General features: G+C 43.1%; 1 protein-coding gene across 1 annotated transcript; it reads right to left on the bottom strand.

The window, feature by feature from the left end:
• Window positions 1–10,630: 10,630 nt before the first annotated feature.
• Window positions 10,631–17,265, bottom strand: STMP1 (short transmembrane mitochondrial protein 1). Its single transcript, XM_050904552.1, has 3 exons — window positions 17,208–17,265; window positions 13,481–13,534; window positions 10,631–11,094 (listed from the first exon to the last, which is right to left on the bottom strand). The coding sequence occupies exons 1-3, from the start codon at window positions 17,220–17,222 to the stop codon at window positions 11,014–11,016; spliced, it is 150 nt and encodes a 49-aa protein (XP_050760509.1). The 5' UTR covers window positions 17,223–17,265; the 3' UTR covers window positions 10,631–11,013.
• Window positions 17,266–24,758: the final 7,493 nt, after the last annotated feature.

Raw genomic sequence — 24,758 nt, 5'->3', positions numbered from 1 at the left:
ATGAGTTAAAAGGAGAGATTAGCTTTGCTCTATTGTTGCTTTTCCTGTGATACTATAACTCTGACAAAACCTCTCCTCCAAATTCTCTGCCTATGGCTTTCTCATGTCCTAGAACAATTATGTACGACTTGTAAAACAGGGGATATAGGACTCCAATGACAGAAGACAAGTATACATACACTGGTGTACTCAGTAGTAGGATATTCAGTCCTACCATTGACTCCTACAGTGAATGAAGGGTGAGTCTTATTTCCAAACCCAGAGTTTTATAAGCCTACTTCTTTTAAAGGCAGATTATTATTCTTCTTTTGAGGTGACTCATTACTGTGTTGGAAAAAAATACTTTCCCACCTAACCCATATGGCCTGGACAGAAATACAGCTACCAACTACCAGCTACAGCACTTCAAAAGGATAATAGAAACCACCAAACAGATAGGAAGGAGAAGTCTCCTTGGAAGGAGAATGGTTTTTGCCCACAGCACTAGTATAAAGTTTCCAATATTGCAGTACTTGCAATCTCTGCTTTGGAAGGAAGAGCTTCAGAAACAGATAGAAAGTTTTGTTCAATACCTTCTTTCCTTACCATTGTACTGCAGGGGGAGCTTTTTCAGCAGGGGAAGCTGTGACCAGCAAAACCTTACCAGGCCAACAGACCCATTGCTCTCCTCTCTCTTTGGCTGCTGTTTAGATAGTTACGCAGTTATGATTCCCCTGACAGAGAAAGTACAATCTCATCCAAGATGGCACTCAGTGCTGCTCCATGAGTAAGAAGGGAGAGGGCTGAAGTGGAGTGGCGCTGGTGCATCTCCTCATCGTGCACATTCACTTGAACATCACACCCACCTGCTCTCTAGCAGCCCAGAGAACAGGAACTTCAAATGTAGGAAACTGTGACATAGAGTGGATAACTACCAAACCAAAAGGCCAATCTCTTTATCATCTGCAAAGTGAATGTCCTACTTTTCTGACTGGATCCCTGTGACACTCAGTAAACCTTCTCTTGTATTATGTCCTGTTTTTAATCATTTCTTTACTGTCAATGCATTTAAGCTGTATATTAGGATGATTGGATCTCACGTAATCACACTCTTTATATATGTACTTTAATGGATTTTTATGTTTTCCACTTATAATCTAGGCTGTCTAGATGTTAGTGTGAATGTCTATTCTGCAAAAATAAAATGTCAATAAAATAAATTATTCACTACTGCACATTCTGGTGCTCTATGAGAATATAAACAGGATATATTTCACCTCATAACCCACCAAGCCCTTAGGGAAGTAGTGTTGAGACAGCAGGAGGTGTTGGTTTACTGCTTCTGTCAAAACAGAGGGATCCCACAGACTTGTCTTGGAAATAAACAGGTACAGTAAGAGGTCATAGGTTGGCAGAGGGGGAGCAAAATGGGAAAATCACAAAAGCATGTCTTAGCCCTTGTACCAAAAGCAGGAGGCAGCATCCTTTAGCAAAACAATTGCTACTCATAGTAGTTCCTGTAAATTTGGTTTTGAAAAACAAAGTGTTTCTGTGAATCAATGGCTCAGTGCATCCCCATGCCCTCCTAACCCATGAAACAAGACCTCAGCCTCACTTTTTCAACTCTTCTCACCTCCCCAGTTCCTGTGTTCCCCCTATCCTCAGCCTGCTGCTCTGCTGCACCCCAGCATACAAAACTCACACCTGCCTCTGGGATCCAGATCCTCCACACCACTCCAGCTCCCCTCCCTGGGCGTCTTCCTGCTCCCCAGCAAGCGGCTGCTGCTGGGCACAGACCCCGACATGGTGCTCAGAGCAGAGGCACCCCGGCCTCCCTCCTGGCACCAGCTGCAGTCTCCCAGCAAGCTGCACCCAGTACCAAAGCCACTGAAGCAGGAGAGAGTGGCTGCAACGCCTGTCCACCAACACAGGCAACTTTCTCCAGGAACAAGCACTTCAGCGGGTGGGAGCGTCTGCAGTACCAAGGGTCCTGTCCCCACGCACAACAAGCAGGACATCTCTTTGTTCACAGTCCCCAAAGTTACTTTCAAGCATTCTCCCCCTGCCAAGAAACTCTCTTTCTGGCTTGCTCTCTTCCCAAGGCTTTAGCCACTCTGCGCCTTTTATTGTGCACTCATCTTCTAATCTTTTTCACTTCATGCTTCATCCACCACCATCTTCAAATTGCCTAGCTGCTCGGCAACAAATCACTCTCCACCCTCCTAATACTTATTTCTCGGCTCAGCTCAGCTCCCATCAGGCCTTGCTATCCCACACTTTTCCCAGGGGATATGAACACAGGATATTCTCATTTGCAAGAGACAAGCAGCTGGCATGCCAATCAGCTTTAGGGAGAGCTAGGATTACTCACAAATCAAACAGGGTGGCTGCCAACACTCTTTGGTAATAACACCAACAGCACTAGGTAAATGGAAATTGCTTGGTACTGTGTTGCACATCTCAAGCAATATTTCTTCAGAAACATTTCCATGAGTCTCCCTCTGGCACAGTTTGTGTCTCACCAGATTGGTGCAGAGAAAATTGGAGTGGACTCGGGCAAGGAGTTTCCCCAGAAGCCTTCCCTCCTGTTTCGGTGCTCTCAGCACACTTCCACGTCCACAGCTGCTGGCACTTGTCACTGCCATGTCCCACCAGGCATTTGCAGGAAGGCAGTGCACTGTACTGGACCTTTTTCCATATCAGATCAGTCAGTGCATGTACCACAGCCAGATTCTGCCCTTAGACGTACATATATGATTCATTTCACTGAAGACATAAGAAAGTACATGAGAAAGTATTTAGTGACAGAATCTGAACATCACAAAGGAAAACAGCAGCGGATGAACAAGCTTAGGGTTGGGCAAGCTGCACAGCTCATAGTGTGATAGCAATGGGTGCCGATTGCTGCTTTTTTTTTTTTTTAATTAAAATAAATGGCAAGTGAACAAAGAAGTGGGAAATTTTCACCGGTAATTTATAGCATACTGTCACTCAGCTTCAGATTTGTCTCTACCAATAACCAAAGCTGACGTCTTTTCTTCAGAGGGGAAATAAGCCTGATTTCAAATTAAGTGATTTCCAGATGCTTTCAACATTCAGCACATACATCAAGTTCTAAAAACAAAAGTTCTGCTTTCAGCCCAGAATTTAAGATTCCTATCCAAAAAGTATAATCACATTAACTAGTAGCAATATACTATCATCTTACAGTTTTATATTGCCTTTTACTAGAATCCTATTAAGGCTACATATATATTTTTTTCACAGTGATATAAAACCTGAACAATTTATCTGAAGTAAACTGAGGTGATTTATACTGAGCAATTCTTCATTCTGTAGCTGATAGAGTAATGTTTTATTTCTCAGGCAAAAAAGCAGAGCATGATAGCTATACTTGTGCATGGGTTGTTCAGTTCTCTCTGGTTTGCAGAAAATGTGAATAATAGAATTTAAAACAGGCCCTTATATTTTTTTTTTAATACATTGATTAGTATCTTACTACCTGGGTTGCATCTTTGAACCCAAAGGTGCAGTTGTCAGGGAAGGGCTCTAATCAGTGCGACGAAAGGTTGCAGAATCCCTGTTTTCACACAGAAAAGCAACAGTATGTTCCATTCCAGTGTTTGGGCTCGCAGAGTAGGAAAGTTACTAGTGTAGTTATGGTTTGAGTTGGTGATTTACAGGAATGGGGTATTTAGGTATTTTCCAGATGTATTAAAGACTAAAGCCAGAATCGACTTTGGCAGGAACATCTGTTCTGAAGGCAATTTATGAAATTTGTTTTATTTTTCAAGAAAGTAAATTTGACCATCTGTGATTAATGTATGTTTCAGGTGAAAAAGTAAATAACCTCCACAGCTATTTTATCTTAGTACAAATTCAATAAAAGTGACCTTGACTTGGGATTTTGTAAAGTAAATGTTAGCATATACCACCGAGAAGTGTAACAAATAGAACCAAGTATCTCTTTCTTATACCTCTGAGGCAAAAATAAAAAGAGCTGTACAGGAAATTTCTGTATGGAGTTTACCAGTAACACATGCACTCCGACATCCACCATCACTTCCTAATATTCAAAATAATTCTGCATCACATACAGCATATATTCATTTTTACATACAAATACCAATTCACAACCACGTTTCTGCAAACACAGATATAATCTAGGCTTATGAAATCAACTCCTTATTAATTCTGAAAATTCCAATTTCTTCCTTTGCAACATTTCAATTTCACCGGTAATCTAAGGGCCACCTGTAATCTGGGCTGACAGTAGTCTGGGCCCTTCAAAGCACGTTTCCAGATGCTCGGCATGTATAACAAATCTCTCCAAGCAAGCAAGCATAGCGGAGTCGTAACAGCTGCCAGGACAAAGGAGAACCATGAAGGAGAACCACAGTGGAAAAATTCTGCCTTCACAAAGGGAATAAATTTTTTGAGTGATACCACAAGTCCCCGCAGCATTATCACTGAGAAATGTCCTGTGCTGCCAGATCAGCACTACGTTACTTTACTCATCAGAAATCACTGTGAAAGTGATACTCTACATTAACAGGAGTTACGTATCTTTACTTGAATTCATAATAAAAGTTTCTGATGTAGATGATGCTACCTAATGTAAAAACATAAAGAAAAAGAATTGGCTTCATTAAACTTTTCCCTGTCCTTGAGTAATTCCTCTGAAGTATAACCCATTTTTACAGAAGGTGGCTGGAGGTACTAGTGATTTAACTGAGTCGAACGGGGGTAGGAAAGCCAATGTCAGGGCCCCGAGTGCCTTAATGGCCCTGGCCAGCCTCACCTGGGACTCCCACCCATACCTTCTTCCCTTGGGCCCATGAGCCCCACTTAAGACAGATCTGGAGTTCCAGGCTCCTGTCTGCCTTTTGTCTTGTCTCTTGGATGGATGCTGAGGCTGTGTTGTAGCCTCATCTCCAGTCAGCTCTCTGGCCTCGTCTCCTTTTGCTCAATAGACCTCTTGGGATGGACCTTAGGCCTGGTTCTCCCCCTTGCTGTGGCTGGGGCTGACAATGGACCCCATTACCAGCCACTGGTGCTGCCTGCTACGTGCAGGCCTGTGCGGCTGTGCCCCACTGGTGAGGACACTGACTGCACTGGGATCACCCTTGGCTCCCAATTTTGTAACAAGAAGGGCCTCTATAGGCACACCAGCTGCAAAAGGAAATCTAAAGAAATGCTGAGGGAGCCGGCCGATGTCATTGTGAGGCCACTCTCTATTGTCTTTGAAAGGTTATGGTGATCCAGGGAGGCCTCTGAGGAATGGAAGAAAGAAAATGTCACTCCTGTCTTCAAGGAAGAAGATTTGGGGAACTACAGGCTGGTCAGTCACACTTCAATCCTTGGGAAGGTGCTGGAGGAAATCCTCCTGGAAGCCGTTTCCAAACATACAAAGGACAAGAAAGCGATTGGGAGTAATCAGCATGAATTTATGAAGGTGAAATGATGCCTGACCAGCCTGGCACTTGAACAACAAAATGACTAGCTTGGTGGATGAGGGGAGAGCAACTGATGTTGCTTGGCAAGGCTTTTGACATGGCCTTCCCCAACAACGTCACAGACAAATTGAGGAATCATGGACTAGATAACTGAACCATAAGGTGGATCGAAAACTGGCTGAAGTGCTGGGCTTAAAGGGTTGTGGTCAGCACCACAAAGTCCAGCTGGAGGCCAGTCTCTAGTGGTGTACCCCAGGGAAAATACCAGGGCCAATATTGAGTTAATGAACACTGGCATATTTATTAATGGCCTGGACAATAGAACAGAGTGCTCCCTTGGCAAGTTTGTAGATAGTACAAAATTGGGAGGAGTGTTTGATGCACAAGATGGTTGTGCTGTCATTCAGAACGACCTTCACAGGCCAGAGGAATGGACCGACATGAATCTCATGAAGTTCAACAAAGGGAAATGCAAAGTCCCGTATTTGGGGAGGAATAATCCCCCACACCAGTACAAGCTGGAGCCAACTAGCTGGAAAGCAGCTTTGCAGACAAGGACCTGGGGGTCCTGGTAGACAAGTTGAACATGAGTCAGCAATGTGCCCTTGAGGCAAAGGCAGCCAACAGCACCCTGAGCTGCATTAGGCAGAGCATCCTCCACAGGTTGAGGGAGGAGGTGATCCTTCCCCTCTTCTTAGCCCTGGTGAAACATATCTGGACTGCTATGTCCAGTTCTGGGCTCCTCAGTACAAGAGGTACATGGGCATACTGGAGTGAGTCCTGCCGAAGGGCCACGAAGATCAAGGGATGGAGCACACATCACGAGACAAGGGGCTGTGGTTCTGTGACATAAAATGGCACCACTGAGCATTCATGTTAGTGAAGTTCTGTGAGGTAAATCCACCGCCTTTATTTGAGCTCTGGTGCCCAGTAAGCTAATAATTAGCTTTGCTATCTGGCATTTTGTATATTTTCAGTATGAACTCTTTACTGTATTCAATGGAAGATGGTCTACAAGAGACTTAGGGCAGCATTTTCCATCACAAGATCAGTGTCAATCCACTGTAAATATTTTAGAAGTCTGTTAGTAGCTCATGTATTCCTTTCCTCCCCTTTTGCCTCGAACCTTCAGCTCCTAAGACATGTCTCAAAAGAATCAATACATGAAAATGAATACAACTGCTTTTAGCAAAGGAAGACTGCATATTTTAGCTGGCAATTCCAGCTATCCACACAGGCATTTTGAACGTGCAGAAATTCACAGTATCCATGTTAAGTGGGAAACTTGCTCCTAGGTATCTTGAAGGTGCATTCATCCTTTGCGACCTGCTATGACACCACTGCATCCAAAGCCCTCTGAGCCCCCAGATGCAAGATCTGCATCAAGCAGTCATTATCTGTGTGTACTCTCTGCCCTCTGAAATATAAGGTAAACCTTTAGTATCATCTACGATAGCCTCAGGCTGAATCAGTTAGGTAAAATGTGTTACACAGTAGTTGCAAAGTCGACAAGAACTGTGTAATAATGTTATCCAGCTCTCCAGCTTGCTATGTGGGACAAAAAAGACAGCTTGAGCTAAAATGGAAAGTGTTGCAAACAGTGTGAAACACTGAAGAAGTCCTGTCTTTAATATTAATGAGCATATATTGTCTCTACAGCACTACAGCTGTAGCTGGTTCATAATCTGATAGGAAAAAAAAAATCTTAACATCTGCTTGGAATGCTCAGCTGAAAGTTTAAGCTCCAAATTACACTTTTAGAGTAACACAGGCCTGTTTGGCAACAAATATAGAGATTTTTAATATTATTTCCCTTCTCATCTCCATGTAAAGAAAGGGAAGAACATAAAGCATGTTTGAGGAAAGAAATAATCCAATTTTAAACACTAACATAATTTTATATGACAAGCAAAGAAATATGAATGGGTTAGAGCCAGTATTTTTCAATACTCTGCTCAAGAATAGGAAACAAAGAGCAGGGAGTGGGGTGGAAAGGAAGCTGGAGGAAACTACATTCATCACATTCATGAAAGCATTAAAACAGCTGTGCAGCGCTGTCTCACTCTATGGAAACGTTTTTGTGTGTGGAAGACAGCTCCTTCAGTCTGGTCTGAACTCTATGAAAGCTAATGGAAACCCCTTTCAAAGACCAGCGCGTACACTACTACTTCAGTAACAGCTAAACATAGCTGTACTTTATTTGTGAACTCCCTTCACCAAGCACATTCTTGGTATCTTCAACACAAGCTGCTACCACTAGGTTTCTGATAACTAACGTTAGGTGGTAAAAATAATTTCTCCCTGTTTGACTTTTTCATGTGTTTACTATAGGGAGAGTTGGTAGCATAGCTACTAAGATTGTCTGAGTTGAGATGGCTTTTAAACTCACCAAATATTCATTAGCAAAGACTGAAAGCTTGTATGTCAGCTACACCTTTCAGGGCAGACGGTAAAAGGAAGAATGGGAAATTACAGGTGAAATATTTCTCATATATATGTATTTACGTTCTTTAAGAAGGAGAATCTTTACATGAGAAATACTTTCCTGAACTGCAGGACTGCATTGTGGAAGAACTCTGCCATCACCAAACTTTGGAAAAGCAAGTGAAAGTTTGGCGTAAGGTATTCTATAAATGTGTCTTTGCTGATTCAGTGAAAACTCCTGAGCTTGGAATCCACACAGATGTATCCAAATTAAAGGCTTTGGGGTAGAGGGTGAAAATTACAATGGGTACGTGGGGAGTCCTGTACTTAAAAGCTTTTATGCTATGTTTATCTCAAACAGTGCAGTCCACTGGGTCTACAGAGCAAAACAGTTAGCGCCCAAAGCTTGGGATATTTTCCCTCTGAATGTCTCTAGGCCTGTCTAATGGACTAAACACCCATTAGAGATCAAAGCACATCTGGTTTAGCCTCTTCTGAAAGGAATCCAGTCCATGTGCTCTACAGTTTTCCTGTGATGAGAATGAAAATATGGTAAAAGGACAATTCACTTTGAAGGCACGATCCTTATCCTAACTAAAACACTAATGGAGAAGCAGTCTAGGTATGTGTACTGGGTTTGCATGGCAAGGTTTTGGTAGCAGGGGGGACTACAGGGGTGGCTTCTGTGAGAAGCTGCTAGAAGTTTCCCCTATGTCCGATAGAGTCAATGCCAGCCAGCTCCAAGATGGACCTGCTGCTGGCCAAGGCCGAGGCCATCAGCAATGGCGATAGTGCCTTTGTGATAGCATATTTAAGAAAGGGAAGAAGTTGCTGCACGAACTCTGCAGACACCAAGGTCAGTAAAGAAGGAGAAGGAAGAGGTGCTCCAGGTGCCGGAGGAGAGATTTCCTTATAGCCCGTGGTGAAGACTGTGGTGAGGCAGGCTGTCCCCCTGCAGCCCATGGAGGTCCACGGTGGAGCAGATATCCACCTGCAGCCCGTGGAGGACCCCATGCTGGAGCAGGTGGATGCCCAAAGGACACTGTGACCCCGTGGGAAGCCTGTGCTGGAGCAGGCTCCTGGCAGGACTTGTGGACCCGTGGAGAGAGGAGCCCACACTGAAGCAGGTTTGCTGGCAGAAGTTGTGACCCCGTGGGGTCCCATGCTGGAGCAGTTTGTGAAGAACTGCAGCCCGTGGGAAGGACTCACTTTGGAGAAATTTGTGGAGGACTGTCTCCCGTGGGAGGAACCCCACGCTGGAGCAGGGGAAGAGTGTGAGGAGTCCTCCCCCTGAGGAGGAAGGAGCGGCAGAAACAACATGTGATGAACTGACTGCAACTGCCATTCCCCATCCCCCTGTGCCACTGGCGGGGAGGAGGTAGAGAAAATCGGGAGTAAAGTTAAGCCCGGGAAGAAGGGAAGGGTGAGGGGAAGGTGTTTTTAAGATTTGGTTTTATTTCTCATTATCCTACTCTGATTTGATTGGTAATAAATCAAACTAATTTCCCCAAGTCGAGTCTGTTTTGCCCGTGACAGTAATTGGTGAATAATCTCTCCCTATCCTTATCTCGACCCAGAAGCCTTTCATTATATTTTCTCTCCCCCGTCCAGCTGAGGAGGGGAGTGATAGAGTGGCTTTGGTGGGCACCTGGCATCCAGCCAGGGTCAACCCACCACAGTATGCTTTAATCAAGAGCCTGAAGGAGTGGAGTTCCATTCTCTGTGCTTGTTCCTACTACTTGTCTGTAGCGGTCCATCGCCAGGCATTGTTAATAAAAACAAGGAGAATATCTTTCTGGTACTTTTCTTTGTCCTTCACGTCCTGCAAAAGACTGTCAAGGGGACTGTGATTTAAGCTACCTTACAGAGTTGATAGGACTTTTCTATTTTACAGAAAAAGAAATTTAAATAAATTTTGTTTGATAGATTGTTGAATTAATAAAACTTACATCTATTCAAATTACTGCAATATTTTTTTCAGAATTTACAAAAGAATTTGTGCAAAACTATGATTTCCAAATACAGACTTCGCTTTCCATTGTAACAGAAGAGGACAGTGCTACAATACAATGTGTATTTTCTCACACATCAGGGTTTTTAGTGGTAGCAATGGGTGAAGAGGAGCATACCAGACAAACAGTAAGGGGGACAGCAGATAAATGATTCTAATCCTAAGAAAATACATGGTAGACAACTGAACCAAATGCAAAGGCAACAGGCTGAAAACCGTGCATAGGAATGAGGAATTAATGGGAATACCAGACATATTTGATAGAAATACTAAGCTCTAGTCCTTGTTCCACGCCAAGAGGCAGTAAAACAGCATACTTAGAACCATTACACAAACTGGACCATTAAGTACATAAAGTGAATGGTCTGGATGCACAACTTAACTGCTGACCTCCACGTGCCCTGACTACCGCTCATGGAAGATAACTCTTCTCTCTCCCATCCTCCCCATCACTCCAGAGACATCCTCAAGCAACCAAGCAGAAGGGAAAGAAGAGGAAGAGACAGTAATAGAAGAAACAATGAATCTGAAACGTAGGTTAAAGTTGATAGCCTTTTACACTTTTTGAAATCAGCCATGTTTGTGCAAAGTCTACACTGCTGGAAGTGATCATTTAACACAATGGAAAAACCAGGAGCTCCCTCCTTCCCCCCAGGTTCATAGTTTGACAAATGAACTTTCCCATCTCCAATAATGGCATATAGATCTTAAGGACAGTGAATTACTGCTGCTCACAACAAATGACAAGAAACCCTGAAAGTTACTTCTTGATGCATTTAATTTCTTCTGCGATCTTCTAAGAACTAGGGTATTACAAAGTGTGAGGTATGCATAGTAACAGGACTAACAGGACTCCAGCTGGATCAGGTAAAAATGGGTTACAAAATATTAGGAAAAGCAGTAACGAAAAATACAAACGATCTTCTCCATTCACGTATCAGCTGCAAATCCAAATTCTGAAACCCTTGAAAATCAGTCCCAGGAAAAGTTCACGGCTGTTCTTTCAAAAGGAGGACATTCCAGTTCTAGGAGACTAAAAGTGGAGGAACTTCCCATGCCAACTCTCTACTTGATCTTTGTTGCCTGAAAGGTAAATTGCATCCTTGATGTATGCACAGAGGTGACCTGGGTAACATTGCTCTCTTAGGACTTGTCGCTGGGAGGTTTCTTCTTAGCTTCCACATCCTTCTTAAAATCTTCAAGCTTCTTTGCAATGTTAGGAATCTTTAAAGACAAACCAAAAAAAAAAAAAAACCAAAAACCACACAAATTAACAAAAAATCCTGAGCTACATGAGCCTCAGCAGGAAAGACAATACCAAAAACACAGCAAGAAATTCTACAAAGTTTAAACCAGGTTCTAAAAGATACTTGCTTCCAGGATCTGCTACCTTGCACAGAGGTTAAAAACAAAGCAACATCAAGCAAACAGCAGATGAAATCACCTCACATGAGGCTTCAGGAAATATTTTAGATTGTAGCAATAAGTCAGCCAGTGGCGATGGGAACAGAAGGGAGGAAAAAAGATCACTTCACAGGAAATTTAGTAAGACCAGTCTGGCTTCCTCACTGAAAGAGGACAAACTGCCAACAATAAGCAGATTTAAGCACTGATGCACAGACTTTAATAGTGACTTTTGGAGGGGGAATTAGATTGCACTATATTGGTTACAAACCAAGAGAAAAGAGATGTTTAAAAGCAGCAAATATGTTCTCAAGAAATTTATGAAGGAATACTTCTCCTGGTCCATTTTGTGGGAACCAAAATTCCCCACTGGGGAATTCTACTGCATTGCAAATTGGCAACCTTTTATAGTTTTACACTTGAATGAAAATTCAATTTACCGCTTGTGAACTTCAAAACTTCAGCTTTCTCTTGCAAATAAAAGCATTTTGATAAAGCAATCCAACAGTAAATTTTGACCACTTTAAAAAAAAAAAGAAGCAACTTTTAAGAGCAGGGAATAGATTATCTCATGACTCTAGCTATAACTGGGAATTGACAACATAGGATTTTACAAGCTAACTGATTAAAATGAAAGTAAAGCAAAGTTCCCACTGGTAGTTGTGAAAAAAATCATGGGCTTTTACTTTGTATGTAACCTGACCACAGAGCAGAAGGAAAGTTAATCCAAAGAGACTGCAGTTCTCTCATTGGACGGTTTGAGGCTGATAGTACAGGTAATATCATAAATTTCTCTCTCACTTTCCCTTTCAAAGTTAAGCTCTGTTTGAGCAAATGAAATTAAGAGCCCAGCCTGTAACACATCTGACATTTAAGCTAAACCAAGAGAACTCCACTGTTGTCAGCAGAACCCTCCATGTGCTTATAACTAAGCACATGTACGTACAGCTGCAGAATTAGGACCTCGTTATGACAAGTTTATCGTAGATGTCATCTAAAACAAATCATCTTTGATACCAGCAACAGAATTACCATGTTCATCCTGCAAGTCCGTGTTACATTCCCAGGGAACCATTTCCTGCAAATCAAAAGCATAAGTCCCCCTCTTGTGGCAATACTTTATTAGTGCTGCCAGAAAAGCACTATATCGTGCTTACAACACATATCGATAGACCCAAATGTGGTCTTATGACTACATTTTTGTAACACTGTAAAACATATATTGGAAAGAAAAACCAGCCTTTCATTAGTACTCTTACTGGAGTGACTGGACAGGAAGCATCACAAAAGTTTGTGCATGAGCAAGGAGCAAAAAATAAGAATTCTGCAAGCAAGATGACTTCAATACTGAGGATGAGAAGAAAGTAAAACATAAACGTCATCAGAGATTTGAGCTTCAACAACTTTTTTTTTTAAACTTGGCTAATATAGATGGCATAAGAAAGGAAAAAAAATTATGTTAAATTTCATTAACTCCTCTAGCCTGTAAACAGCTAAGTGGCACTGCTCTTACAAGGGATTCTGCTGACTCTGCAGAAATTAAAAGCTTGTATTGAAGACTCAGCTCTAAATCTTCTTCTACTCTCTCACAGTGAAAAATCTCCATTCACTGTGAGAACTGAGGAAAGAAAGTTCACTTTCTTTCTTTTCTCACTGTGAGAAAAGAAGGAAAGAAAGAATGCAGGTCAATATACTGTTTGAAGTAGGAACAGGTGCTGAATTTTCCAAAAAAGCTGGCAAAACTTATTTTCGTTATTGGTAGAGAAGACAGAAATTTCAGATGCTCTGAAGGATTTTTAAGTAACAAACAAGTGTACTGAATGGAGAACACTGTAAGCAGACAGGTTATCAGAGTCAGGAAACGAGTATTTTAGTGCCAGTACAATCCATGAGCAGCTGCTAAACCTTTTCTGTTTCTCCTGTCTCTAGCTATGCAGATGCCTGTTTACCACACCTGTGCTCTAGGGCCTCAACACCAGTTAAGGCTCTAAGCATTACTCTATCACAGAGAAGATGTCAAAGAGGTCAAAATGTTTTGGTTCCATTTACATTCGAGTTCATCTGTAACTAAAGCCAGTACAATCTGCATTCTGTTTAAATAAAATACACCATCAAAATAAAGACTGACTCACTTCCGATTGAGGGAAAACAGCCTTATATTTTCAGTTCAGAATAGGTTTAACTCAGAGAATACAAGGATACTCACATCATAGTTCTGAGCCAGATACATCCCAACCACATTGCCAAGAGTAAAACCAAGCTAAAAAAGAAGAAAGGGAGAAAAGAATAGTTAACATCCTTCCATCAAAAGCATATTGGGTAAAATAAAAAAAAAAAAAAAAAGGAATATTTCAAGTCATGTGAAGACAAAAGAGTTTCAATTCCACTCCTACTTAATTTCTCACCTTTCTTCCAGAGAGGTGTAATTTTACCCATCTTCCTCATCAGGAAGACCTTACCATTATTTCCAAAATAAAGCACAGTTGTGTTTTCAATACAAATCTCCAAGACTATTTGGATCAGGCTATGATCATCTTTGTAAAATTCCCTGCGCACCCACAAAGGCAGTAACTCCTATAAAAATGCGGGAGATAGCAGCAGGGACCTACATAGCACAGAGCTCTTGATCCATGCCTGGAAAGCCTAAAGCAACACTCCACTAAAACAATGCTCAATGCTGGAGAGGGACACGCATATACAAAGACAGAACACAGTAATATAAGGAACACACTGAAAAAAAGGTTCACGAACTTGACAGTCAGAACAGAGGCTCTAACTGCAAAAAGATCCCAGTCTCATCTTAAAAGGTTTAAGAGTAGAGCTCCTCCATCAACTTAAAACTGATGTAAACCTGCTACTTCTCTTCTGCAACAACTAACAACTGTGCACCTTCCAGACCCCTTCGACCCCAAGAGATTAGTTTTCAGACAAATCCAGACCCCTTCGACCCCAAGAGATTAGTTTTCAGCCAAATCCACTCTGATCTAGGGACTCCTGTAAGGCAGGAAAGCACTGTTGGTTGGAAGCAGGGCACAAACTCAGAGTTGCTGAAGGGTGCCTGTGAAAATGCACCCTGGAGCGAGAGCAAAACAGAAGCACAGTTCCTGGCCTGGACCCTGTTTGCCAGCTGAGGAAAATCCTCAAGTGTAACAACACTTTTGGAGTGAAAGAAATTCCTCTCTTCAAAGACAGGTGATGAGATTTTCATTCAGCAACTCCCCAAGATCCTAGATTTTATTTTTATTGTTACATTTCATAATAAGTACGTCCTATACTATGAAAGCTCATCTGACTGTTTTGAAGGGGACAGTACTAATATTGTGTCTTCATTCATCATCAGTAGACAAATCGCTCTATATGACAGCTGAGGCCAGTTCTATTTAAGAAAATTGTTATTGCTTATGGTCACCGCTGCCAAAATAAGAATATTTTAAGAAAAATAAAACCACTGTCCACAATAACAACTTTGCCATCACATACTGACTAGACATTTTTTCCATGCCCAAAACAGGATACAGTACAGCTCATCTTTTCAGTGATTCAGACTCTGTAAGCATCACTGCTGAAAATCTAGCTATAGAAAACTAAAATTGGTTGAAAACTGCCAAATGAACCATGACTGCAAGTTACTTCAGTATTTTCTTAAACAGATTTTTGGTCTTATTCTTTGTTTATTATTACTTTTTAAGGAGCTTAGCTTTAACAATTTAAGAAAAAGTAGAGTTCTTTTTGTGTGTACTGCACTGGTCATCATTTGCTCTTGTGGTTTTAATTATCAGTTAAAGAAGTACTCTGGGAGATATTAACAAATATTGCACTGATGTAAACCAGACTTGTGATTCCTCTTAATGCAGAGCATCATTCTAGCAGAGGAGGATTTCCTGTATCTTTAGCACTGTCTGAGAACTCACTTGAAAACACAAACCCGGTCCTTGTTTATTAGCAGTTTTCCAGGCTTTCACCCTAGAATATTTTCAAAGATCGGACAACTTCATATTCTGCTGTGTGATAAGACTTATTCAGTACAGATAGCACTGACATCAGTACTCCCTTTAAGTGTTCTCCTTTATTGAAAAGTCTAGCACTGCATTCAAGAGCAATCCACCCAGTCACATTTACTTTTACAGCTGACCATTCAAGCAGAGGGAAACATTTCACTATTTAGACTTCAATTACGTGGATAGCAAAACATATAGCCAATTAAAACGTGCATGTCAGCTAAGGACAACAGGGCTGATGAGAGTTCAGGGTCTTCCAATTTCTACCCAGCATTTCAAGTTGCATTTTAAACAAATGTTTATTTTATGCTTAACTTTGGATAGCAAAAATACATGGTTTGCAAGATTATCCCTTTATCTCCCTGTTACAGCCCTAACAAGGGACAGCAAGAGTCAAACACCCAATCTACACCCAAAGAGGGAAGAAACCCAGAATTAGTGTATCTTTTTTTCTAACTTTCAGGTGCTAATCAAGAAGTCATAAGAGGTTTTCATCTAGCAACTGCAACAAAAAAAACATTAGCAGCAAGCAGCAGAGTTGACAAACACAGAAACTTTGAGAGTGGCTAAGCGTATTTACTCTTACTGAGTGTTTTCAGTGGAGTGGAGAGAGACTATAAAAGACAGCTACAGAAACGACTGAGGCTTTCATACTTGATATTACATTTTATTTTGAAGTTGAGATAAGAAATAGGCCTTATTTATTCATTTCATAAAAACACGCGAGACTCTTCCAACTTACAATAGGCCATCTCTTCTTGCTCTGCATCAACACTTGGTATGAAACTTATTAGCCAGCTAAATTACTCTTCCCCCAACAAAAGATGAAAGAATATCACTTATTGGTTGTACTTACCGGGACATATCTGAACCCAACTAAAACCCTAGAGTACCCCTCACATCACTAGAATGAAAAACGGGGGACTGTTTCCATGCTTTGCTACAGCTGAAACCACCATCTTTTTTGGTCAGGTAATTTATTTCCACACTTGGCAGTAAAAATACCAGCCTTGACTAAGTATTTAATGAAGAGTAGCCAGGCATCTAACTTCAGACACCCAGAAGAGTTTAGGGGAACATACAGAAAGACAGAAAGGAAGATTACAACAAGAAAAGTACAAAAACATTTAGTCTATTAATTCTGCTGCTGTTAAGGGGATTTAATGGAAGGCAGTAATGAAACATGACCCCTTGCCTTAACTTCTATATATAAAAATCCCCATCTCCAGTGATAAATTTTTAAAGGCGAGCAAAATGGCAAGGACTGACCACCACCGCTCTCGCTAAAGGAGGGCGGTACACATGCTAATACAAAGAAATGTGAGCAGCGGGAGGGCATTACCGTGAGCAAGCAAAATCTGCTGAATCTCTAAGGCAAATTAAGGGCACGACTTGGAGAAAAAACAAGGCAGGAACTTCTCATTTTCAGAGCAGCTGAAAGGCACCGCTCTGCGGGGAGAAGGGACAAACCCGGCGGTGCACGGCGGGTACCGAAAAGCGGGGCGAGGCGACTCGAAGGGCCAGGGCCGGCTTGAAGGAGCTGGAGAAGGGACACGGCCTGAAGCCGCACGCACAAGGATGCTGCGCTGCTGGAGAGCCAAAACTGGGCGCAGTCGCCCCGGGTCAGCAGCTTCATGGCCACGGGGGCGAGTCACACCGCGGGGCAGGAGCACCCAAGGCGAGGGTGGGGCTGAAGGGAGAGGCCGCCGCCAGCCCCTCAGACAGAGGAGCGCGGCAGGGGGAGGCCGCCCGCCCCCCCGGGCCTCCCCGGAGCCGTCCGCCGGGCGCGGGGGTGCGGGCGGTGACCGCACACAGCAACTTTCCTCCCCTCGCCGAGGAGCGGCCCCGCCGCCGCCGCCCCCGCCCGCCTCCCTCCGCCCCGCCCCGCCGCGCCGCGCCGCGAAATGGCGGCGCCGCCGCCCTGGGGAGCCTTACCAAGAACTGCAGCATGGCGCCCGCCCGCCTGCTTCCGTGCCTGCCTGCCGGCTGGGGAAGTCAGGCGGGCGGGCGGCGGCTCCTCTTCCGGGTGTCGGCCCGCCCTCGCCGCCGCCGCCGCCGCACGCAGGGGTGCGCCCAGCGCCGCCCGCCAGCGCCCTTTGGGCGGCCCCGGGGCCTGTGGCGCGCCAGGCCCCGCTGTCTGGGATTCCCCCCGGAGGGCGACGCTTGGGGCGGCCAGTCTCGCCCGCGCCCTGTCGATTTTTGAGATAAGGAACCGCGCAAAGAGGGCGGCGGGCCATCTTCTAAGGCCTCCCTCCCGCTGCACACGGGGCATCTGGTGCCGGCCGTCGAGCCTGCCCCTTCTGAGGGGCTGCACGGGGGGTGCCGAGCAGTTAAACGAGAGTTCAGATTTTTACAGAACGGGTAGTTTCAAGCTGGGGTCTTCAAGGAAAGATCAGGGGAACTAGACATCTAGATGCGGGCAAAATCCTGTATGATTTGGGTGTCCCCTGCCTCAGTGCTTGGGCAATCTCAGCCTCCCATGCCAGAGAAGGCTGAAAAAAAGGTTTTCTCTTCCCCCCCCCGCCTTCCCTACTCAGAACTTGCTAGACTGCCACATGTAGAGTACCACATCTAGAGCGCCCATGGCCAGGTTTGGGGCCCCAGTGTAGGAAGGACTTGGACAAGCTGGAGCAAGCTCAGCAGAGGGCCCCAGAGCTCATCAGGGCTGGAGACCTCCCTGCAAGGAGAGGCTGAAGGAGCAGGACTCGTTCAGCCATGTGAGGGCACCTAACAGCAACCCCCCAGGGCCTATGGGGGGGGGGGGGTTATTGGTCAGGTGGAGCCAAGCTTTTCATAGCTGTGCACAATGGAAGGGTGAGAGACAGTAGGGACAACACAGAACGAGAGGACTGGGCTGGATTTAAGGACAGACTGTTTTGTCACGTACGGGAGGCAGGCAGGCAGTTGGCCCAGATTGCCCAGAGAGATTGTGCTGTCTCCACCTTTGGAGGTTTTCAAGACCCAGCTGGGTTAAACCCTGAGCAACCGGTTCTAAGGTCAGAGCTGACCCTATCCTGAGTAGGAGGTTGGACTAGGGACTTACTGAGGCCCCCTCCCACTTGAATCATCCTATGATCCCACAAGAGCTTTCAAAAAACTTGTGTTCCCTTTTTTCTCTTTTTTTTTTTTTTACTAGCACAATTAGAAAATGAAGAGTGGTTGTGCTTTGTGAAACAGTGGGTTTAGTTTCTTTTAATGGCTACACTTAATTAATTGAGATTTGGCCAGTAGATATCAGTTAGGGAGATTTCTCCTGCTGAAAGTCAGTAAGAGAATGTAGACTTTATTGCAATGTATTACAAATCTCTTTTTCACATACCATTTCAGCTTAAAAAAAAACCCAAAAAAACAAGACATGTGGCCATTGTGGAACTATTAGGCAACTCTACCCTGAAACCAAGTTAACTCAAACTAAGCCTCCGTTCCCAGAAAGCTCAAATGCTCCATCTAATAGAAAACATGTAGCTTTCTGCCTTTCTGGGGCAGGTACCTTGGTGAGGCAAAGAAGTATCTCCTACCCATTTTAGGAAAGGAAGCACAGAAAGATTAAGTAACTTCTTTTTTGGTCCTGGTGATACTGTAGTGAGGAGCTGGACTTGAGACAACTTCCTCCTGAATGTCACGCTATCCCAAAGCTGCTGTGTTGTACTTCCCTCCCTGGGCTGGAGCCGACATCTGGAAATGGCATGCAGAGGTTTGGATAGATGGGGCACAAGAGCCAGGGTTGGGATTCCTTGCCTTCCGGAATGGCGCTCCCAGGAGTCTTGGAAATGAGCTTGGTTCTGGAAACAGGAACAAATCACCTGGTAATACGTATTTTCCTAATGCTGAGGCCTTCTACACGTGTGCAGGATCAGAGTGCTGAGATAATATTACAGACTCCAGCCTGAGCACGTGTCAGAAATCAGAAGGAGGAAACAAGGTTTTTAGTAATAACAATGCCTCCACAGTATCACCACAGGGTGATAAGGCTTTTCCTGTTTTTGGCTCATTAAAAATGTTGTTATTATGCTTAGACTATAATGAGTACAACATCTGTTACAGTCTTGGCTCAACAGTACTGTACACAGTTGTTTTCCTACATGCCATGAATTTCCTCTGTGGCATTTAATGTGCAGCCAAAAATCATTTTTTCCTTTAAAGTAAATCCGTTCCATTTACATCGGCCAACGCTGAATCATTTTAAGTTAGCGACTGTAGAGGGTGGGTATGGTGGATGGCATATGTTATTGGAAGGAAGAGCTCAGTCTGACAGCTATAAATGCGACTCCTGTGCTTTTATAGCTGGGGGAAAAAAAAAGAAAAAGAAACAACCCTTCTTTTTTTGAGCTCCCCCAAGTATGCCTTCACCTCAGACCAGAGAGTCTCATAAGCAGGCAACATTTACTCCAGCCTGGGCATTGGCTGTAACTTGGTTGGAGTGCATTTATTTGATCTTGAAGAAGAGAAGGAATCAGGAAGAGGCACACAAGACTCCGCGTCTCCAACACCACGGATGCTATTCTGGGCAATGTTCAGGGGATGGAAGGAGTGCACTGTGCTACGTGGCACCAGTTTTGTTTTGCCTGCTTGGGGATGGGTCAGTTACATGGCCTGCTTTTCATTTGCTTTGCTTTTTTCATTCCCTGCTTGTCCTGCCAGAGGATGATACAAGTCATAATCCTTCTCAGACCAGGGGCTCAAGGCTGTCTGGGTCTTCTTTAAGGCAGCTCTTGCAGCTTCTTCTCTTGTAGCTACCAGCTGTTGCCGTAGAGATTAGTAACAGTGTGTGGAGAATAAGGATGGGATGAGGAGCAGCACCCCAAATGGGAGTGCATTGAGCTTGTGTGATACCGAGCTGGCTACACTCGGCTGAGTACCTCAGAAAAACCTGGGCTCAGTGAGACTGACAGCTGATTTACAGCATCTTTGCTTTAGCTCCTTCCACCTTGCAATCACACACACATGTTTTAGAAAATGGAGTATTTTGTGTGGGAAGACAACAGGTCCGAATCCAGAAGGTGAATATCTGCAGTATAAATAAGAATGTAAGTGTCATGGAGCACCAGTGAGATCCCAGGAGCTACTGCATGCATTCAGTCAAAACCAAAGCTGAAATGCTGAATATCAAGTACAGTGAGTTCTTCAGTCACCTGCAGACGAGCCATACAGGTAGTCTGATAATTTTGAACAAGAAGTATGTGCAGGCAAGTCGTAAAGGCCACAGTAATACCTGTACATATAATGAACAACGTCTTTGAAAACAGATCGTCCCTTGTAACCAAGAATCTTGAAGAGTAAGCTACTTAAAATGAGTAAGGTTGGAAAACTCATCTTTCTAACTGAGATAGGGACAAAAAAGGTACAATTTTTAATACATTTGCTGCTGGTGAAGACTTTCTCAATGTTATCTGCTTTACTCAAGTGCTCTACAAGTATAGTCAAGCCCATGAGGTATGCAGAAAGCTTGTTTGTCAGGAAGTACTGGCTATTCTACATTATTCTGAATTGCTAAATCATATTTGAAAATGCATTCATGTTGATTTAATGTTGTTTTTAACATGTGTGTGCAGGTATATATATACTGCACTCTATGGAAAGTGAGAATCCCTTTCTTAAAGGATAATATTTAATTTACCCTGTTTTTTACAATAAGTTTGCTAGTGTATGAACATACCAAGACAAGATGGTTTTGTATGTTAGGCCCAGTAGAAAAAGAAGGGTGTTATGCCATTATATTATGAGAGATGCTAACAAAGAAGAGCTTATACTCTTATACCCACATAAATCTATGGGCCTGGACGGAATCCACCCCGGGGCATTAAGAGAAGTGGCTGACATTGTTGCAGGGCCACTGTCTATAATATTTGAAAAGTCATGGAGATCAGAGGATATCCCTGATGACTGGAAGAGGGCAAATGTCATAGCCATCTACAAGAAGGGCCCAAAAGAGGGCCCAGGAAACTACAGACCCCTTAGTCTTACTTCAGTCCATGGGAAAGTAATGGAACGAGTTCTCCTAGAAACTATTACAAAACAAATGAAGGTGGTGATTGGGAAAAGCCAGCACGGATTTACCAAAGGCAAATCATGCCTAACAAACCTGATCACCTGCTACAACAAAATAACATTTTCTGTCAACATGGGGAGAGCAGTGGATGTTGTTTACCTGGACTTCAGCAAAGCATTTGACACTGTTTCCCACAGCCTTCTGGACAAACTGGCAAGATACAGACTGGATGGGTGGTCTGTGAGATGGGTAGGAAATTGGCTCACAGGCCTCACTCAGAGGGTGGTGAGCAATGGTTTTTGCAGGAAACACCAAAGGAGTTAGGTCTTTTCTCCCTGGAGAAGAGAAGGCTCAGGGGGTACCTCATCACGGTATTCCAGCACTTAACGGGCAGCTACAAAGAGGATGGAGGTTCTCTCTCCACATGGAGCCATGTGGGAGGGACAAGGGACAATGGGTACAAGTTGCACCAAGAGAAGTTTCATCTCAATATAAGAAGGAAATTTTTTACAATGAGAACAATCAATCACCGGAACAACCTTCCCAGGGACGTGGTAGAATCCCCATCACAAGAGGTTTTCAAGATGCGATTGAACAGGGTACTAGATAATCTCATCTAGGCTCCCTTTCCCCCAAAATATTGGACAAGATGATCTTTTGAGGTATCTTCCAACATGGGCTGTTCTATGATTCTATGATACTAGAAGTGATTTATGTCCCAGACTCTATAGGTACTTTCTCCACAAACATTTGACCCAGTGAGCGGTCAAGCAGTGATGTTCTCTTCCTTCCAGCTTGCTTTTTCTGTACAGTCAGTAAATATGTTATTATCTGACCTGAAGGCAGCAACAATAAAAGAGTTGATGTGAATACTTGTGATAAATATGTTCCAAGTGTTTGAGAGTTAATTTGAATAAAGCAGTATTATTGATGATTTAGCCATGATGAGGATGTAAGCAAGGCAAGGTTAGTAGGGAGGAAGAATATTTTAGCAGTCTAACTGATATGATGAGGGAAAATGATAAGTTGTTGGCTGTAGAAGCCCTTTCTCAGATCTGAATATGATTTAAGTCACAGGATATAAACACTGATTAAAAAAAAGTATTCTTCTCGTACCTGCACAGTAGCTAATATACAACTTTGAATGTAAGCCCTCAGGATGCATAAATTTAAGTGTCCTTTTAATACCACTCCACATTTCCAATGTATAGCTGAAAAGGGGAGTGGAAATCAGATTTCCTTGAGCTGGAAATTCTGTAAAATAAACACCAGATGGAGCCAGAAAACCATATATTAAAATTTCTGTTTACATTTTATTATGTGTAATCCTTAGATTTTGTTTTCAGTTCTGCCCATTTTCTTTTCTTTGCCTTAGTAAAATATCTTTTATATAATCTGTGATGTGGTTGAACAGTTTCTGAGGAGCTGTTTTGTCTTGCCAGTACGTTTTGTCTTGCCATGGAGACGCGCACCATTTTAGTACACAATGGATACAGAATGTGTTATACGCGTAATATGTATAGAACAATATGAAATAAGAAATCAGAATTGCAGGGCAATCACCTTATCAAAAACTTACCAGAACTTACCACCTTTAAATGTATGAAGTATAATTGCCTACCTGAAAAAAACTAAATACCCTTTCAGTTTGCATCTCCTCAAATCTTTTCCGGTGGAGGTGCAGTTTATTGTTAATTTAAACCTGTTGAAAACTTCTTTTTCCAAATAACTTCCACTCCCTCCTCTCATCTCTTAGATGCTGTATCCCAAAGATCCTCTGGAGTTCTCAGATGAATAGCCTAGTATGTTTTTCACAGAAAAACAGAAGGCATCACTGACTCACCATGGGAGTCTGAAGTTGTTTAAGGCCAAGTTTTCAAATGTAGTTACTGACTAGAAGAGATAGTTGTTTTATGGTGGCTCATATTGACCCGTTTAAAGTCTAATTTTTACACAGAGCACTATGAGATTCAAAGGTAATTCCTGACACCACAACACAGACATTTGGCCTAGTTCAATACAGAAAAAAAAAGTAAAAAAAAAAAAGTGTCAAACCATTTACTTTATAAAAATGTGGGTTTTTTTAGAAAAAAGAAATTACATTTTCCTCATAATGTATGTGAAAGTATTGAACTCTTCCTTATGTTGGCTGTACGCTTGAGTCTGCCCAGCTCTGTGTGAACGATTTGTCAGGGGCAGAGAGAGCAGCTTAGCTCTTCCCGTCAGCCCTCAGACAACCTGCAAGTGTTCGCTCCTCTCTGCTGCCGTGGTGGCAGTGGGCCGTCACCAGAGCCACAGCTGGAACAGGCAAACTCTGTCAGACATCACCTGGCCCAGGGGTCTCCAAAGTGAACTCCAGAGCTCTCTCTTGTCCTAAAAGTTCTCTTTTCCAGAAAAAGGGAAGCTTTAGAACATGAGGAGTGTGAGCCCCAGGAGAAACAGAAGAGATAACCTACAGAAGGTCTCTGAGCAGCAGGGCTGAAGGGCAGCATGACTCACAAGTTGGAGTTGAGGGGTCTGTCACAGTCCTGGGGTGACACAACAATGCAGGAGCCTGGCCTAGCTTCATTGAAGATTGCTTCTGCATTTTCCAATAAAATGAAAAATTGGTCCTTGTTGTCGTGGCATGGTCTGATGTTGGATGTCCTAATTCAATCTATGAACCTAAAAATCTAAGACTTACTCCTCTTTGTGTTGCTTGGCACAAAGGGAGGAACTCAGAGGGACTTGAGAAATAGCTAGAAAGCCCAAAATATGAGCTGAATTTTCTTTATGTGCAAAGTAATAATAATGAGATGCGCTTAAAACAAAGCAACCACGTGAATTTCAAAGAAATACTTTGAATGGAAAAAAAAAAAAGAGAATTCAACCACACCTTTTTTTCTTGTGGATGCATGAAAATGCGTTTCCTGACCAGTTCAGCCATTCGTTGCACTTTAGCATTGCAGCTTAATTCTTCATTTCCACAAAAGGACATCTGGAAGCTCTGTCTATGAATTTGTCATATACCTTGGAATTACATTACCCAGTGATATACATAGCCTACAGGTGGTTCTAACTTACCTGCTTAATATCTCAGAATATCTCAGAGCCACACCTCAGTGGCTCTGGTTTTCTCCATGTAAATGGCTCTACTTTATCCTTTTCTCTCCATTCCTTCAATACATATATATGTATAGGCAACTTATATTTTAACTTGGACTCGCTTAGCTTTCAACTGTTTCACCATGAGGTCAGGCAGGCAGTGGAGCAGGTTGGCCAGAGAGGCTTTGCCATCTCCATCCTTAGACGTTTTCAAGACTCAACTGCATAAACCTCTGAGCAACCTGGTCTAAGCTCAGAGCTGCTGCTTGGAAGTGGAGGTTGGACTAGAGAACTTCTGAGGTCACTTCCCACTTGAATTATCCTAACCTATGATTTTACTATGCTTTCTGTTTATATCCAGTCATTCATTTCTTTTAATAGAGGAAACAGATTTTTCAGTCTTACCTAGCCTT

Source organism: Gymnogyps californianus, chromosome 1 (assembly GCF_018139145.2).
Source record: "Gymnogyps californianus isolate 813 chromosome 1, ASM1813914v2, whole genome shotgun sequence".
Taxonomy (NCBI): Eukaryota; Metazoa; Chordata; class Aves; order Accipitriformes; family Cathartidae; genus Gymnogyps; species Gymnogyps californianus.
The sequence above is the reverse complement of the archived record's forward strand: the minus strand, read 5'-3'. Positions and strand labels throughout refer to the sequence as shown.

What these genes read in the sequence shown, in the direction of transcription:
- STMP1 (XM_050904552.1), bottom strand. An exon ending in ATCTGGCTCAGAACTATGAT is followed by an intron (nt 11,095 to 13,480) that starts GTGAGTATCCTT and finishes TTGTCTTTAAAG; the next exon opens with ATTCCTAACATTGCAAAGAA.